General features: G+C 43.7%; 1 protein-coding gene across 1 annotated transcript in view; it reads right to left on the bottom strand.

Annotated features, from left to right (window-relative positions):
* Positions 1–8,613: 8,613 nt before the first annotated feature.
* The window catches only part of LOC142582331 (uncharacterized), a 57,138-nt gene continuing 47,855 nt past the window's right edge, over positions 8,614–17,896 (bottom strand). Inside the window, exon 10 of the mRNA XM_075691916.1 lies at positions 8,614–8,810. Coding sequence (XP_075548031.1) covers positions 8,642–8,810 — 169 coding nt within the window. The 3' untranslated portion in view covers positions 8,614–8,641. The remainder of the gene's footprint in view (positions 8,811–17,896) is intronic.

Here is a 17,896-nt window from a genome sequence, read left to right as displayed (position 1 = left end):
AAATCTTATTTCTCGCACCCGTCTCGTCGTGATGTCGCAGCAAAAAGAGGGAAGGGGGGGGGGGGGTCATTCTGGATTTTTCGAATCTAAGCACCCCCCCTTCACATTGGGCATCGCGATCGCGAAAAAAAAGGAGGTGCTTAGAAGCGAGTAAATATTGTAGATGCTATAGCCAGTTATTAATGTTTCTAGACTGACCCCAGATCTGCCAGCCAGGAATATATATGCGTAAGGGCACATTCACACCAGCGATTGACAAAGGTCACATGATTGACTGCGACTCGTGACCAAGGGGTGACTCGTGGCAACCGATGTGCACAACGGCAAGCGTGACCTGCCCGTCACCATATCAAAATGTGATGTTCACGTCTGCTTACACTACCATTGTCCCGTAATATAAGCATCAGCGTATACAGACATCCTGCTCCTACTCCGCTGATTGGTTCAGTAGGTTTGCAACTGCAGTCATGCAACTCAGAAGTTGAGCAGTGAGCAACTGGCCAACAATCATTTTCGACCAAAGCGACCATTTCTGACCAACTTTGTGACATGACCTCTGCGAGTCGCCGGTCTAAAAGCCCTAAGGGTGACACTGCATTTCCAAAGTCTTGGTGTGATGTAGAGTCAGAACAGCTAACCAATAAAAAATAATGAGGCAAGCGAGCGACACCTCCATGCAGCCCCTTGTGAAGCTACACAACCAGCCCACCACACAAAAATGGGGATTCCTGAGCACATGCGCAATCAGCTAGATAGGGAAAAATACCTCCCACTTGCAAGTAATGATATTTTGAAAGGTCTCTACACTGTTTATTGAATGGTGTCATCCCTCATGAGAATTTCTGTGTGTCTTCAATTACCTTTTCCCATTACGTACTGCAGCAGCTATGGTCGTCTGCTGCTGACCACCAAGGTCACACATTCAATTCCCAGTTGCCACGACCATATCGTGATGAGGATGGAATGCAGAAATTGCTTGCTTGCTTCTTTGTTTGTTTGTTAGGTTTTCATAGCTCAGCAGCCAACCAAGCTTGACTACACTGTATCAAGATGACGATAAATTTTATTGTGTCAGATGTAAAGTATTAAATGCACTCATGGAATGTTTCATGGAACAGTTTTCTATGAATAAGATAAAAACACACTGATTAACCTTCCATTGTAGTGCTCATAATTTGTTGCAACATCTGCCTTACCCACCAGGATGGCTATGGTGTCGCACTGCTAAGCACAAGGTGATGTGCTTTCCAGCTGCACTTCGATGGGGATGAAATGCAGAAATGCTCGAGTAATTCTATTTATGTGCATGTTGAAAAACTAAAGGTAATCAAAATTAATCTGGAGTCCCCACTACATACAGCTTGCCTCATAATCCAACTAAACCTCATTTTTTTATGCGTTCTCTTTGTCGTACTCGAACCACCTACAGGATAACAGACTAAAATGCATTGTTTTTGTGATTTTAACCAGAGTCTTGTGCCGAAAGATTTTTTATTCTGGTTCAGCAAAAATGGTTGAGTTGCGGCTCAAGTTAAAATCATTAAAATTAGTTCGAGCTTGGTTGTGGTGTTCATTTAAATTTAGAATAATTACAGAAAAACATCATAATTTTATTTGTACAACAAACAAATTCGGCAGAAGCCATCTCACGATGACTGTTGAGGGTAATATGTCAGCATTGAATCGCTATAGCCACACAGCATATTGCCACCATCGCAACGAGTTATGTATGAGGTGTGTACTGCAGTGGGACTCCCCTTTCGTGCTTCCCTCAAAACACTTGGCATTATCTAGTACCATTGCCACAAAGCCTTGAGTGCATCATGTGACAACCGGGCACCTCTGACACTTCTTTCTGCACGTGTTAGACGTGCTGGACATATAGGGTGCAATCTTGTACGCGTTTCAAAATCGAATGGAGGCAGTTCATTCTTTAAGTCAAGAAATAGGCGGTCCATTCCGTTGCGTTCGTCCGATAGCAGACGACACGGAATGATTGACAGCAGATATCACGTCGCAACTGACGTCATGGCGTTCGTCACGGTTCAAATTAACCAATCGTGTGTGGCTCGGTGGAACGGACCACCTCCGTTCTATCTTGGAACGCATACAAGATCGCATCCACAGTGGCACTGCTGAGAAGTTCACGCGCGACTTCCAAGACGAGAGGTGTGACATGCCGGTTTCTGCGAATGCTGAGAATTGTTTCCTTGCTTGCCACGCACTCAGTGGAACCTGCTCATTGACCCAAGTTGGCGAAAGGTTCATTGAACAGCTGCACATACCCAGTGCACTCATGGCACAGCTCGCTAAAATGTTGGCGAGAAAGGCATTCATAGAAAAGTGGCACATGCCTAATGCATTTGTGGCACAGCCTGCTAATGCGTCAGGTTGCTGTCCTTAAGGAAACCTTGTGACATGGGTTTCATTCCTCTCATCACCAGAAAAATTTAAGGGATCTTTTCCATCACTGTAGGGCGTGACACTACTAGTGGCACGTGGCTAGTTACTGAAGTTGGCATCATGCTCATTGAAGAGTGGCATGCAACTACTGGCACATGCCGAGTAACCGAAGTTGGCATCGTATAGGTCCATTGAATACCAGCACAGACCAAATGGCACATACCCAGTGCCCCACCATCATCAGCCTGGTTACGCCCACTGCAGGGCAAAGGCCTCTCCCATACATCTCCAACTACCCCGGTCATTTACTAATTGTGGCCATGTCACCCCTGCAAACTTCTTAATCTCATTCGCCCACCTAACTTTCTGCCACACCCTGCTATGCTTCCCTTCCCTTGGAATCCAGCCCGTAACCCTTAATGACCATCTGTTATCTTCCCTCCTTATTAACCATGTCCTGCCCATGCTCCATTTCATTTTCTTGATTTCAACTAAGATGTCATTAACTCGCGTTTGTTCCCTCGCCCAATCTGCTCTTTTCTTATCCCTTAACGTTACACCTATCATTCTTCTTTCCATAGCTCGTTGCGTCGTCCTCAATTTGAGTAGAACCCTTTTCGTAAGCCTCCAGGTTTCTGCCCCGTACGTGAGTACTGGTAAGACACAGCTATTATACACTTTTCTCTTGAGGGATACTGGCAACCTGCTGTTCATGATCTGAGGATGCCTGCCAAACGCACCCCAGCCCATTCTTAATTTTCTGATTATATCAGTATCATGATCTGGATCCACGGTCACTACCTGTCCTAAGTAGATATATTCCCTTACTACTTCCAGTGCCTCGCTACCTATCGTAAACTGCTGTTCTCTTCCGAGACTGTTAAACATTACTTTAGTTTTATGCAGATTAATTTTTAGACCCACCCTTCTGCTTTGTCTCTCCAGGTCAGTGAGCATGCATTGCAATTGGTCCCCTGAGTTCCTAAGCAAGGCAATATCATCAACGAATCGCAAGTTACTAAGGTATTCTCCATTAACTCTTATCCCCAATTCTTCCCAATCCAGGTCTCTGAATACCTCCAGTAAACACTCTGTGAATAGCATTGGAGAGATCGTATCTCCCTGCCTGACGCCTTTCTTTATTGGGATTTTGTTGCTTTCTTTATGGAGGACCACGGTGGCTGTGGAGCCGCTATAGATATCTTTCAGTATTTTTACACACGGCTCGGCTACACCCTGATTCTGTAATGCCTCCATGACTGCTGAGGTTTCGACTGAATCAAACGCTTTCTCGTAATCAATGAAAGCTATATAAGGGTTGGTTATATTCCGCACATTTCTCTATCACCTGATTGATAGTGTGAATATGGTCTACAGTTGAGTAGCTTTTACGGAATCCTGCCTGGTCCTTTGGTTGAAGGAAGTCTAAGGTGTTCCTGATCCTATTTGCGATTACCTTAGTAAATACTTTGTAGGCAATGGACAGTAAGCTGATTGGTCTATAATTTTTCAAGTCTTTGGCGTCCCCTTTCTTATGGATTAGGATTATGTTAGCGTTCTTCCAAGATTCCGGTATGCTCGAAGTCATGAGGCATTGCGTATACAGGGTGGCCAGGTTTTCTAGAACAATCTGGCCACCATCCTTCAACAAATCTGCTGTTACCTGATCCTCCCCAGCTGCCTTCTCCCTTTGCATAGCTCCCAAGGCTTTCTTTACTTCTTCTGGCATTACTTGTGGGATTTCAAATTCCTCTAGGCTACTCTTTCTCCCATTATCATCATGGGTGCCACTGGCACTGTATAAATCTCTATAGATAAACTCCTGAACCACTAGAACTATCTCATCCATATTAGTAATGATATTGCCGGATTTGGTCTCTTAACACATACATCTGATTCTTGCCAATTCCTAGCTTCTTCACTGCTTTTAGGCTTCCTCCGTTCCTGAGAGCATGTTCAATTCTATCCATACTATGCTTCCTTATGTCAGCTGTCTTACGCTTGGTGATTAACTTCGAAAGTTCTGCCAGTTCTATTCTAGCTGTAGGGTTAGAGGCTTTCATACATTGGCGTTTCTTGATCAGATCTTTCGTCTCCAGTGACAGCTTACTGGTATCCTGTCTAACGGAGTTACCACCGACTTCTATTGCACACTCCTTAATGATGCCCACAAGATTATCGTTCATTGCTTCGACATTAAGGTCCTCTTCCTGAGTTAAAGCCGAATACCTTTTCTGTAGCTTGATCTGGAATTCCTCTATTTTCCCTCTTACCGCTAACTCATTGATCAGGTTCTTATGTACCAGTTTCTTCCGTTCCCTCCTCAGGTCTAGGCTAATTCGAGTTCTTACCATCCTATGGTCACTGCAGCGCACCTTGCTGAGCACGTCCATATCTTATGATGATGCCAGGGTTAGTGCAGAGTATGAGGTCTATTTCATTTCTAGTCTCGCCGTTCTGGCTCCTCCATGTCCACTTTCGGCTTTCTCGCTTGTGGAAGAAGGTATTCATTATTTGCATATTATTCTGTTCTGCAAACTGTACTAATAACTCTCCCCTGCTATTCCTAGAGCCTACGCCATATTCCCCCACTGACTTGTTTCCAGCCTGCTTTTTGCCTATCCTGACATTCAAGTCGCCCATCAGTATACTGCATTTTGTTTGGCTTTACCCATCGCCGATTCCCCGTCTTCATAGAAGCTTTAGACTTCCTGGTCATCATGACTGGATGTAGGGGTGTACACCTATACGACCTTCAATTTGTACCTCTTATTAAGGTTCACAACAAGACCTGCCACCCTCGCATTAATGCTATAGAATTCCTGTATGTTACCAGCTATATCCTTATTAATCAGGAATCCGACTACTAGTTCTCGTCTCTCCGCTAAGTCTCTGCAGTGCCCCAAGTCGGCATCAAGGAGTTTTTTCAAACCGTAGTGCCTACCCAGTCCTGCATCTACAGCCGCCCATTGTAGTCACACACTGAAGAGAGAAGTATGTACACATTGGCACATACTCAGTGACCAAAGTTGACCCGACGGTTGGCTTTGAGCACTGTTACCTCAGCAGAGCAGCCCAATACACTAACCATTTGACCATGCACTACCCAGTGAACCAAGTAGGTGGGAAAACAGTTTGATGCAAACATGCGTACATAGACAGATAGCCCGTGGAAATTACATGAAGTACCCTAAGAATACAAACGCATTAAAAAAGGGCAGCTTTGCTCGAGGGGTGAAGCATGGAAAGTGACAGCAAAGTTTAGCATTGCACTGAACGTTTCTTCGCTTTTCAGATCACTTTAGCCTGATCTAAACTTGCCTATTAATTCAAGCTATGCACAACAGAATTTTGTCACATTTGCTCATTTAAGCAGAGCTTCTGTCATTGGAGAGGCAGGATGGATAAGTTGAAGATGAAGGCATCCCTTCATATCTGACAGCTCCTACAGATATGGGTCTTCCATCAATACAACTTATTTACACACCTTCCATTCCACATTTTTAGAATAAACAGATAATGCAAGTTTTCCAGCACTAAGTAATGCAGTGGCCACAATCAGAATTTTGCAACATACTGAGAACAAATGTACGAGGCTGCTGAAAACACCCAAAACTCACTTTCTTGCTTTCACCGATTTAGCAAAGTTGTTACCTGTAGAAGTTTTTTTGGCTGAAACAAGAAAGTCAAAAGCATGTGAGGCGACTGCTTCTGCACAGCAGAAACAGCACCCCGACAGCTATTAGGTGTCTCACAACGCTGGTGTAATGAGTGCTGCCATAGGCATCGTAGGTGTTGCAACTCAACAGCGCACAAGACGATACCGAGGTTTGTAGCTTGAAGAGTACTGTCTGTTTGGCTCGGACCACTGCAAGCACTAGTGTGGCATGTACACAGCTGTTCAGCAGGAATGCTACAGCGTTTTCTTGCATGCAGTGTACATACCAGCAGTGGGAAGCAAAACACTGCCCTGGCTCTGTTGCAGAGCATGAGGATGCGCTCACTTGGATAGCTAATTTTTTGCACCCAAGCACACTGTGCGTCTCATGTTTCTAGAGATCTCCTAACCCTCCATGCACATGCATGCGCGTTGCCACCGTGAGAGCATAACAACAATGGTGATGGCATGAATGCACATCGAACGTCCTTATAGTTGCGATCACAGTGAAATTCAACAGTGTTGCTGAACTGCATGGAAGAACTTAATAAAAGGTATGGATGGTGCTGTTCAGGTCACAAGTAGTTGCAAAAAATCACGTTCTGGAAGTACACCCCAGAAGCAATAAGTGGGAAGCAATACTTCATTTCTGTCACACCTATTTTAGCTTACATACCAGCGTGATCAAAAGTGACTGCTCAGCTAGGAACAAGAGACCAATTTGAGGGTCATCAATTCCAAATGCTCACAAATGTATTACTAGCATGTCTGCCTCCCAACGAGACATGCTGAAAACTGCATTAATGGTGCTGCCACTTAGAAATATACAGCAAGCTTGTGTGAGCATACAAATGAGGTAGCTCAGTTAAGTCACAAGTCCAGGCAATTCATGTATGGAAAGCTCCAGAGAAGGTGGCCAACCTGAGCCACAACCATTATTTTTTCGTTTTTTTTTTTTCATTCTGGAATGGACTCCAGTTCCAGTTTGTGCAAAAGTAACAGGGAGAGGGGGGGAGGGTTCCGACATTTGGTTCACTTTCAGCTTGATACTGTGGAGCCAACAACTTAATTTGAGAAATGTTGAATAATATACTCACTTAAGCAGGGCTCCCTGATCTTATATTTTTGCATACACCATACCCGCTGATGCCAACACTATCAACAGATTTTATGGCCTTTACAAAATTGTTTCAGTGCTAGGCAAAATTCTCATCTATTTGCTTATTTCAGATAACTTCAGTCTTATCTAAACTTGCCTATTAAGTAAAGCTACACGCAACAGAATTTTGTCTCATTTGCTCATTTAAGCACAGCTTCCATTATTGAAGAGGCAGAATGGATGAGTTGAAGATGAAGGCATTCCTTCATATCCAATAGTTCTTATCGATCTGGAAACTTCAGTCGTTACAATTTATTTATGAACTTTCCATTGCACTTTTTAGAATAAACAGATAATGCAAGTTTTCCTGAACTAAATGGTACAGTGGCCACAGTCAGAATTTTTCAACATACCAAATGAGAACAAATGTGTGAGGCTGATGAAAACATCCAAAACACACTTTCCTGCTTTCGACGATTCAGCAAAGTTATTACCGGCAGAAATGTTTTGGTTTAAACCAGAAGTCAGAAGCTTCACTATAACATCTGTGTTGCACATGAATTAGGAAAACACCTAGATGAAGTTAAAATTTAATCCACACAAATGTAGCGCAATCTTTTTAAGGGGAAGGGCAGCCCGATCACTGTAAACACCAAACAAAAGCTTTAGGTCCTTGCGGCACTCTTGTGATGTTTCCCACAATTGACAAGAAAAAGTAGGAGCATGTGGCTTACAATTCTGTAACTCCCCACCAAACATAGATATTGAAGTTATCTAAACTGCATTTGTTAGAGCACCTAAACCAGACCAATGTGATACATGCATTTACTGCTTAATAAAGTTGTTATAACCTTTACGAGGGTTTTGGAAAAGCTCTACTCACAAATTAGTGGTATATTTTAGAGTGTTTCACAAGACATAAATTTTGTCTGCTTTAGATGTATTATAAGGTGTAGTTCACAGAATTGTGATATCTATTTTTCATTGCTAGACTACAGAATTGTAAACTTGAAACTTTTTTTTTTTCAATTTTGCAATTGTCAACAACTTTTGTTAGGAAATGTGACGGCCTATATGAAAAATTTGCTTCCTACAGTCACTATATGGTAATGTTTCTTTTTTAAAATGTAACAAACTTAATCAAGTTCAGTGCAGTGGTTGCCAAGAAAAACAATTTCTCTGATTTCATGCATTTAGATAGGGGCCCCCAAGCTAAAGCTTCCTCTTAAGTCTGTAAAGAGCGAGCAGGATGGAAAGAAAAAAAAAAAACTTAAAGAAGCTCACTAACTTGCGATGACGTTAATACCTGCTGTCATAATTTGCTATGAAGAAAAAAATAAGCTTGCAAACATCTCAAAATTTACAGCTCAAGGTAATTGTGGTGCGACTCTGGCATCTCTTTTCTCCTTCCCATTGTCAAGTGAGCGCAGTAATACACAAATAAGCAACAAAATTGGAAGCGCAGTGATGGGAGAGTTTATTTACACGGGACAGTCATAGATGATGATGCTTTTGTCTTCAGAGACCGAAACCAGGCGATTCCCCATGGGGTTGTACTTGGTGCACCAGACCTGATCTGTGTGCTCGCTGAATGTGTGGATGCACTCCTTTGCTGGCAGGTCCCACACTTTCACTGTCCGGTCTGATGAACTGCAAGTCCAGAGTACGTTCATTATACTCACAAGGTTAAGCATACTGTGGCACTGCGCGCAGTTAAGGAAGAAACAAGATGAAGGAAAAAAAAGCATGTAGCACAAACACAAACTGGCCGCCTAACAAACCAAGTCCTAGAAACCTAGTAAGAAATTAAACTGAAATGTCAGAAGTAAGGTATGGGCATGTAAACTTCACCACTACCGGCATGACTCTCAGCGCCAACAATGCTCCGAGTGTGAACATGGCTATCTCAGCTGTGTTGATCTAAGCGTGAGGAAAAGCCTATTTGCAAAATTCTGCATGCAGTCTACTACAGGGTGTCTAGGATGATAAGTGGTCACTGTCTTACAGGGGCAATGAACCACTTTTTATCGAAGTCGAGAAATGAATTTGCAGTTAAAATAGACTATTTCAGAAACACTTTGCCGTAAAAAGTACTTTAATGCGTTCAGCATAAGCGGAGTTATTAGCAATCGAAAGTCCCCTTCATAGTGCTCCCGTTCCTTCTTCAATGCCTTGCACTGCGAAGGCTACGGCTGAGCCGGGCTTTCCCATTACACTCCGCCTACTGAACATCACTGTGGCGTGCAGTTCAAATTTCATTTTGGATGTTCACATAGACACCACTATTTCAGATTTTGGCACCTACAACATACCAAACACGGTTGTCCTAAGCAAGCGGACTCGTCATGGCACCCCGCAGCAGCCGTGGTATCTACGGTACAAAGCAGACTGCGGCTAAATGAAACTGAAGTGTGTATGCGCAGCGTTTGCTTTGTGCTCATTCTCATATGCTCCTGCCTGGCTGTGCTATGTAGTGCAGACTGGCTTTGTCCTCCACCATCTTGACCAAAAGACAGTAGCCACATCCAACTTGCACATCTTGAAGCGCTGTCAGTACGTAGCGAAGTCTGCCGAGGTGTCTAGCGAAGAGAGAGCATGTGCTGGCAAGCGTGTGGTGTGGTCTCACCTTAAGTTACATGTAGTTCGAGGCTAGTTGAACGTTCAAAACTAATCGAAATTAGCGAGGCCTGACAACTATGACACCAACAAGCAGTCTGACCAAAGTTTGGTGATGATTTGGGTGGCCACAGCCGAGTGTGAGCAGATAATGGTAAGCTTCTTCCAGAAGTACGTAATTGTTATTGAAATTCGAAAGCATATCTTCGCATATCTTTGCCTGTTTATTAAACCGTGTCAATAAATATACACAGTAACAGTAGGAAGAAGTGCACTGATCCAAATGTCCTTCTTGATTGTTGTCAGCTATTGGCCAACAGCAGCCACATATGGGAATATGCTATATGACAAAATACAGCACCCGAAAAGAGTGAAGGCTTCTGTTGAAAAGAGAGCATCTGAGAAAAAGATGACTTCGCCCTCTGCTTGTGAACTCCACGCACCACGCACAACTGCAAAGTTTGGCTGGGATGTTCAGAGCAGTGTACAGGGATGGAAGCGGCCAAAGGAGTTTTGGAGCAGCTCTGGGAGCAGCAAATTTGGCACATTGGCGCAGGTTTGACACAGCAATTGTTCATTTTAGAGCAGAAGATACGAGTTTTGGAGCATGCTAGGTAAAGCTCAACATCAGTGAAATGCAGACAAATTAAGAAAAGGTGTGTTTTATTTAACCTTACAGAACACTATTAGGTTATGGCGAATCAGTTCTGCGGTAGCCCACAAGGGAGGAACGTTCACAAAAGAAAGAAAAAAGTCATACAACCAACAAAGGAAACCCATTTGCATTTCTCGGAAGCCACTATTAGGCTACATGCCGGACGTATCAATTAAATGTGGCCAAGAAAAAAAAATAACCAAGAAATTTATGCAAACGGCACCCACTGTATACTAATAGGCTTTTGTTATTGCTAGTCAAGAGTTCTTTTTTTTATTGTGCACAAGCAACTAATATTTAAGTTTGATTACATAACAATAATTACTTCACTTATTGGATAATGATATGGGATAATTCAAATACTAGGTTGCTTTAAATCCAGTTATAGCTCATGTTTCTACCTCCTCCACAACTTTTTAACTGACATCTCGTCGATTAGGTAAGTATATAAAGTTAGCTAATTAGATGTATTCGTGCACAATGAACAAGAAAACTGACTGTGACAACTATGAACAACACACCCATCAACATACAGTGAGCGCCTTTTGCATGGTACGCTCAGTTATTTTATTTATATTTTTTTTTCTTAGTGGCATTTAGTTGGCATAGCAGAGTACCAAAGAATAAATGCGAAGTTACTTTGTTGGTCAATAAAGAGAAAAAATGTGTTCATTGGCTTTCCAATCAGCATTATCAACCAAACATTTTGCATAAGTTTTATTATTAGGGCTGCCCCATAAGGTCAATGAAAAACGGCGGCCAATACTTTGAATGCCAAACAACTTAAAATTTTCGGAATCTATCTGCGCAAGTCGCGTCATAGACATCATTGCTGCAAATGCAATTTCTGTTCGTGTATTATTCACTCCTTTATGACCGCCATTCGGCCACTACGGTAGACTAAAACCGAAACTTTAGATCCCCGATTTGCGTTTTGCAGCTGCAGAAGTCTGATTTTGTATGGTGTGGTGGTGCAGAATATAAAGCACCCAAAGTACAAATCTGAGTGATGAAATTACAGTTGCCATTGGATATTTCTGGTCAAAAGATTGCACGGGCACATGCAAATTATATCTTAATGTTACACGCATGGTGTTCGCGATTAAAGGGAAGCTGAAGAGTCTGTCGAATTCAATAAGACGCTGATATACGGATGCGGGAACCATATAAACCATGAAGGTAAAATTTTGGGGGGGATTTTTCACTTAGGAGCGACGCAATCGTCGGTTAAAATTGCGCTGTAGCTCCGCCCCCCGTCGAGCGCCGCGCGCTGCTGCTGACGCTGACGATGTGAGCGGAGACCGGAAACCGCGGCTTAGTGACGTCAACACTGGTGTTCCGCTCCTTCGCAGTCTCCGCGACCATGCCTGACCGGGCTTATTTCTGCGTGCGTGCCATCCTAATCTGCTTCGCTCGACCCTGCATTCCTTTATTTGTGTGTATATAGGAGTGGTAGTTGACGTGCGCAGCATCAATTGAACTTGTAGGCCGATCATGCCGGCGTTCTGTGCAGCCTACGCTTGCACGAATACCAGCGGCCGTGACGATGTTCTCATGTTCCATTAGTTCCTGCAAGACAAGAAGCTTTCAGCTAAGTGGGAGGCTGCTGTGAAGCGAAACAACTTCAAGCGCTCAAGAACAAGTGTTGTGCTCTAACCACTTCCGTGACGATTACTACCGGAGTTTATCAGTAATGCGTGCCTTGTATTCTCCTAAAAAAAAAATAGCACGCTGAACGGAAGGTGCATGTTTATCGCCCACCCTTGACGCAGGTTTCATCGCCAAGCGCCGCGAATTTTCTATTCGAACGTGTGTTGTGAAACAGCCTGCATGCAGCTACCATAACGCAGTGCAAGCGTAAAGTTTGCCTGTGTTCGAAAGCCTGCTCACGCCAAGACGCTGCACTCCCCCTTCTCTCGCACACATAAGAAACCAACCATCTCACGTAGCCGACGGAATTCGCCGGTTACGAGTAGCGTGCGGATAGCGCGCTGATGAAGGTTCTATACTACACGTGCTACAACAGCCGGTAAACTTTTCCCGCGTTTAAACCGTCTGTGTAGATTGCCGACAGCTTTGGGGCAGCGCACAAATGCTGAAGATCGCATCACCGCTTACGTTCTACGAGGAGGCATGCAGGAACATAACACTACAGTTGTTTGCCCGGAAACGTACTCACTGGAACGCTGAATGCAGCTTAGCAAAGAACATACTCGCCAAAGAACATTTCCAACACAAGGAGATGCTAACACTTCGCCTTCGTTCGCGTGGAAAGCAGTGCTTGCACCAGCATTTTTTGCTTCTTGGAGAGGCCGGCTCTTCGCAATCGGCTCGTACATGTAGTATGTACAAGTATGTACGTAGGTGTAGTATGTACAAGTATAAACCCCTTACAAGTGATCTTGCACGCGACAGCAACAGCGCTACAAGCGAGACGATGGCTGTCGCGTTCACTCGTCGTCTGCAAGCCGAACTTCATGCGAGCGACGGCTTTGAGCAACGACTTCCCGGTATGAGGGCAGCAACATACGCGCCGAAACTAGCGTGACGCATGCTTTATTAATTTAAGTTGATGTATTTTACTGAAGAAGGAGCAGAAAATATTTCTGAAGGTCTTGCACTAGGTTATTATTCTTGCACGTGTAAAATTCAATAGTTTGCTCGTTCCGTGTGACAAACAGCAGTATTTGAGTTATGTACACCCAGTTTCGGCTTCGCACAATTGGCTAGTCGCTCATAGCATTTTCGGGCGATGAGCGACGAGTTCTAGATTTCTAGAAACGAGCGATCGAGCGACTACAACTAGCGATTTGTTCAAGCGACGGCCCGTTTTGTCGCTCGAAGCCGTCGCTCGTCACCGTCGCGCGCAAAATCGCTCTCATAGAGTTTGGACTTCACGCCGAACTCCTCAGAGAAACGTAAGCTCTCTAAAATTTCCATGACCGTCTCAGCAAAACACCACCAAACTACTTTGCACTGTGCTTCGTGTGTAGCGGCAGCAATCGGTCCGGACGATGACGTCACGAGGCGCCCAACCAATCACAGGCGGAAACGAGGTGCGCGAGCTGGGCGTGTCTGCTGCTGCACTTTTCGTCGATATAAAATATGTTTGTGCTTTCTTTCACTCAATTTCGATGCGATATTCGAATTCAGAGGGTTGAAAACCACGGCGTACTGCTCTTCACTCATTTTTTCTGGAAAACCTTTCAGCTTCCCTTTAATTGATGCATATTTACTAATAGGGCATATAAGCGAGCCCTAAAATGTATAACGACAGGCCATACAACTTATTCATTAGCTGAGAGCATGGCTTTCTTTCCCTACTGCCCCATTAAAAGAGTGCCAGTTCAAATAATCTTTAGCTGGTCCGCATATTAAGCAAACATGTAAGACTTATATGAAGCATTCGTAATGCATTGTATAGCACAAAGGATTTTCGATTTCCTGTAGCCCAATTTACAATACGCCACCAAACACACTCTCACTCCAAAAATGACGACGCTGAAATGGATTGCTTTAGTTTGGCTACTAGTGCTAAATGCTAGCCAACCCATCACTGTGTGATTGCCACTGAACAAGAACATCCTGCAAAATTTAGGGACTTCATTCAAAGGACTTCATTCAAGTGTTTTGGTGCAATTGGTGCAGCACTTCCATCCCTGAGCGTATGCTATCAGCAGACTGAATTTTTTCACCAAGTTTGAGGGTTGGTTCAGGGTGCCTTCAAAGGGGTATGCGGGGCTGATGACCTAGGTCAATTTTTTGGACCGATACGACAGTGTAAATAAAATTCTGCTTTGTCTTTTTGTTGTCAGAACATGCAGTAAATTTGATTAAATTAATGCAAACAGAAAAAAAAAGGTTTTTAAAAGTTATCGAGTTAGATAACATTTTTCTAAATGAATATCTTTTGGATGCCCTATATTACAGAACAGGGGCCAGCACTTGCAATTTTATTATTTGTTCTGTAGAAACAGCATCACTTGATTTTTTCTTTTTTTTGAGGCTCTTACTGTGATGCAGAAATCAAGTTTTTTTTTTATAAAAGCAATATAGAAATTAATGATTCCTATATTCTTGTTCCTGACAAATTATCAGCCAAGAAACAACCTTATAAGCAGTTTTTGCCTTTGCAGTTCCGAAGCAATTGTTTTCCCAGAAGTGCGATTTAGCCCAAAAGTGGAAACAGAAAAATCGATCCAAAGATCGCAAAACATGCGAAAACTAATACAACAGCCGGGCGAAAAAGCTAATTTTCTTTTTTTCTGTCACACAGATAATAACCAAACTTGGCAATGAGCTTCTTTATATGCTTAGAAATCGAAAACAACGTTATAAAATGCATACTCCTGAAGAAAATTGGGATTTCAGTGCCGCATCTCCTATTAAACAAGAGCATCAACCTGTTCGGGGTTACCAACTTGCTTTTGAAGAATGGAAAGGAACATCATCATAAAGCTAAGTGACCCCTATGTAAAAAGTAAATTTGGTCCCTAGAACATCACCTCAGCAAACTTACCTATAAGTTCACATAAGAGACTATACACGGGTCCTATAAAACTAAGTGGTGAAATTAGCAACATGGCAGCAGGGTAGCTCTTTATGTGACATATTCTTGGTTTGTAGCACAAAAGGACACAGATGAAGATTCATCTGTGCCCCTTTGGGCTACAAACTAAGAATATGTTACCGTACCAGCTCACTCAACTGTTCATTCTTTTGCTATTTATGTGATCAGATACATTGAATTTGTTTGCTTGTTGTTTCAGAAAACAACCCATACTGGACAAGACTAAGCACATAACTTGCTTCTTAGGCAACTGCTGTGGGGTGTGTGCATACATAAAAGTCATTAACATGACAAAAAAAGTGCAAGCTCAATGACAGAATAAAAAAGAAAGGCGAAAGCATATTTGTGGGCACCAATGACCACTGAAGGCCTCAAGGACAGCTTAAGTGCAAAATAAAATGAGCCAAAAATCAATGCAAGTTACTGATTGCACATGCTAGGATGATATACAAAGTAACCTCTCAATATAAAAAAGTTGACTCCTTCAAATATTGCTTAATTTGAAGTTGTTTGCAGTCTCAACCACAGTGCATGTATTTTAGACCAGATTATATTATATGCAGTGGCACCAGGCTCCACTTTGTATGGAGTGCAAAGCAGGAAATTTACACAGGATCGCTCAGTGCAGCATACGAGACGTCCCTTTGCCCTTTTTCTTTTATCTGCCTGGAGAAGCAGAGAGGGCTGTGAAGGTCATCCTGCTATGTGGCAGCAGCGCCTTGTAACTAACTGTACCATGTAATGAATATTGACAGATGAAGCAGCTGTTCACGGGTGTCAGCACAATTTTGGTATGGTAACGTCACATCTATTGAGTACGGCTTTGTTTCAAGGCATGTTTTACGAGCTCCTGCAGTGTTGGCATCCCCTGAGCTACTTTGACTCTTTCAGAGCCTCTTAACTATTATTGAAGCACAACATATCACGAAATCCACCTCCTGTCCCTAGGAATTCATTACAACGTGGATTTATTGTACTACGTATATGTTATTATTTGCAGACTGCCACAGACATGAGCAACAGCTCTAGTTGTGCCATCTTGTGACATTCAGTTTAAATAGAGAGCACAGAAACATTATTGCAATGGAGGACTACGTGCTGCTTAGCTGCTGGTGTAAATGTGTTGGCAGCAAAACAATCATTAATGCATAGCGACTGTGCTTCAACGAAAACATGCAACACAAAAATGTTTCTAACACATTGTGGTCTTACAAATTGTGACAATGTGTTGCTATCAGCACTGATGCTGCCATCCGTGTCTCCCATTGTTCCAGTATTCAATGCCAATACACATGCGACAGCCTAAAACTCAAACATAAGTGCAAGGAACCAGCAGTGTTGGATATTCCATGCAGTGTACTACTGTCTGCAGAAAGCCTCATTATGAAATGAGATTGAACCTTCGGACGCTAGTCTTTTGTTGCTCTCTTTTTCATTCAGGCATTTTTTTTTCTTCTGTTTCTGGCTGCCAAAGTGATCTACTGCCCTTCAGGTATTGAACAATCATTGAACATCAATATGCCCTGCAGAAAGTCAGACGAGTGCAACCAGAGAACAAGAAAAATGCACACAATACAAAGTCGTATGCCCTACTTGCAAAAGCAGACAGAACTTCCCATTTGCGAATCCTGCCCAGTAACTAAGAGCACCTGGCACCTCATAACGACAAAGACCAATTTGAGGTGACGTTTTGGTCAGTCTGGATGACCTTTCATATATTGTTCTCTGTCATTTTGCTTCTTTCCTGGACAAAGAGCTGACGTGAAAACAAACGAAAAAAAAATTTGCTTTTGAATTATAGTACTAACATGGTAGGTGCCAGTGGTAAGAAACTCAAGATATTGCTACGGAACAGCCGCCACAGTGTGGCTGCACTGAGGAGAAGGAAGACGACGTGGCCACCGCTTGATATAGCGTCGCCATCATTGCCACCGCTTGTCTACGTGTAAATATATTGCAGACTCGTACGTCAGCTACACGTAACATTAATTTGGTGGAGGTGGACGTTCCCCGTACCCGTCATGGAGCTTCGCAGCGGTCGCAACGGCGACAGTGCAATTTCGGCTCCTGCTGGCGGCACTTCCTCTACGCAACCGTCTCCGCCTGCAGCCCCGACCTACGTCACCATTTCCCCACCTCGGGATCCTGGTGTTTTCAACGGAGTCGGCAGTCCTGATGTTGACGACTGGCTCCGCTTATACGAACGTGTCAGCACCAGTCACAGGTGGGATTCGACTATTATGCTCGCGAACGTTGTTTTCTACCTCGACGGAGCTCCACTTGCATGGTTCCAGACTCACGAAGAGGAGATCTCGAGCTGGGATCTCTTCAAAGAGAAGCTCCGCGACCTTTTTGGCAATCCCTTCGGTCGTCAAGTCAATGCCAAGAAAGCCCTAGCCACACGTGTACAGACGTTGACCGAGTCCTACGTGTCCTACATTCTCGACGTCTTGGCCCTTTGTGCCAAGGCTGACCCGACCATGTCTGAGGACGATAAGGTAAATCACGTCCTCAAAGGGATTGCTGACGACGCCTTCAATTTACTGGTGTTTACCAACGTCACCAGCATCGATACGATCCTCAAGGAGTGCCGCCGTCTTGAGCATGCTAAAAGCCGCCGGTTATCCCAGCACATCACGCGACTTCCCAACACAGCTGCTACGTCATCCTGTGACGACCTCTTCCACCAGCCGTCGCGATGTGACAACTTGACCCGCATTATTCGTCGTGAGGTCGAAGCGGCACAACCGGCGGCCCCTTCATTTCCGTCACCTGATCATTCTCCGGTGACAATCTCCTTGATCCAGGCCATCGTCCGTCAAGAGTTATCCAACGTCGGCCTGCACTCCATTCGTTCCGCATGCTCGGAACCTCTCTCTCCACGCACGGCCCCAC

The sequence above is a fragment of the Dermacentor variabilis genome, chromosome 5 (assembly GCF_050947875.1).
Source record: "Dermacentor variabilis isolate Ectoservices chromosome 5, ASM5094787v1, whole genome shotgun sequence".
NCBI lineage: Eukaryota > Metazoa > Arthropoda > Arachnida > Ixodida > Ixodidae > Dermacentor > Dermacentor variabilis.
This window is presented reverse-complemented; position numbering and strand designations above follow the sequence as displayed.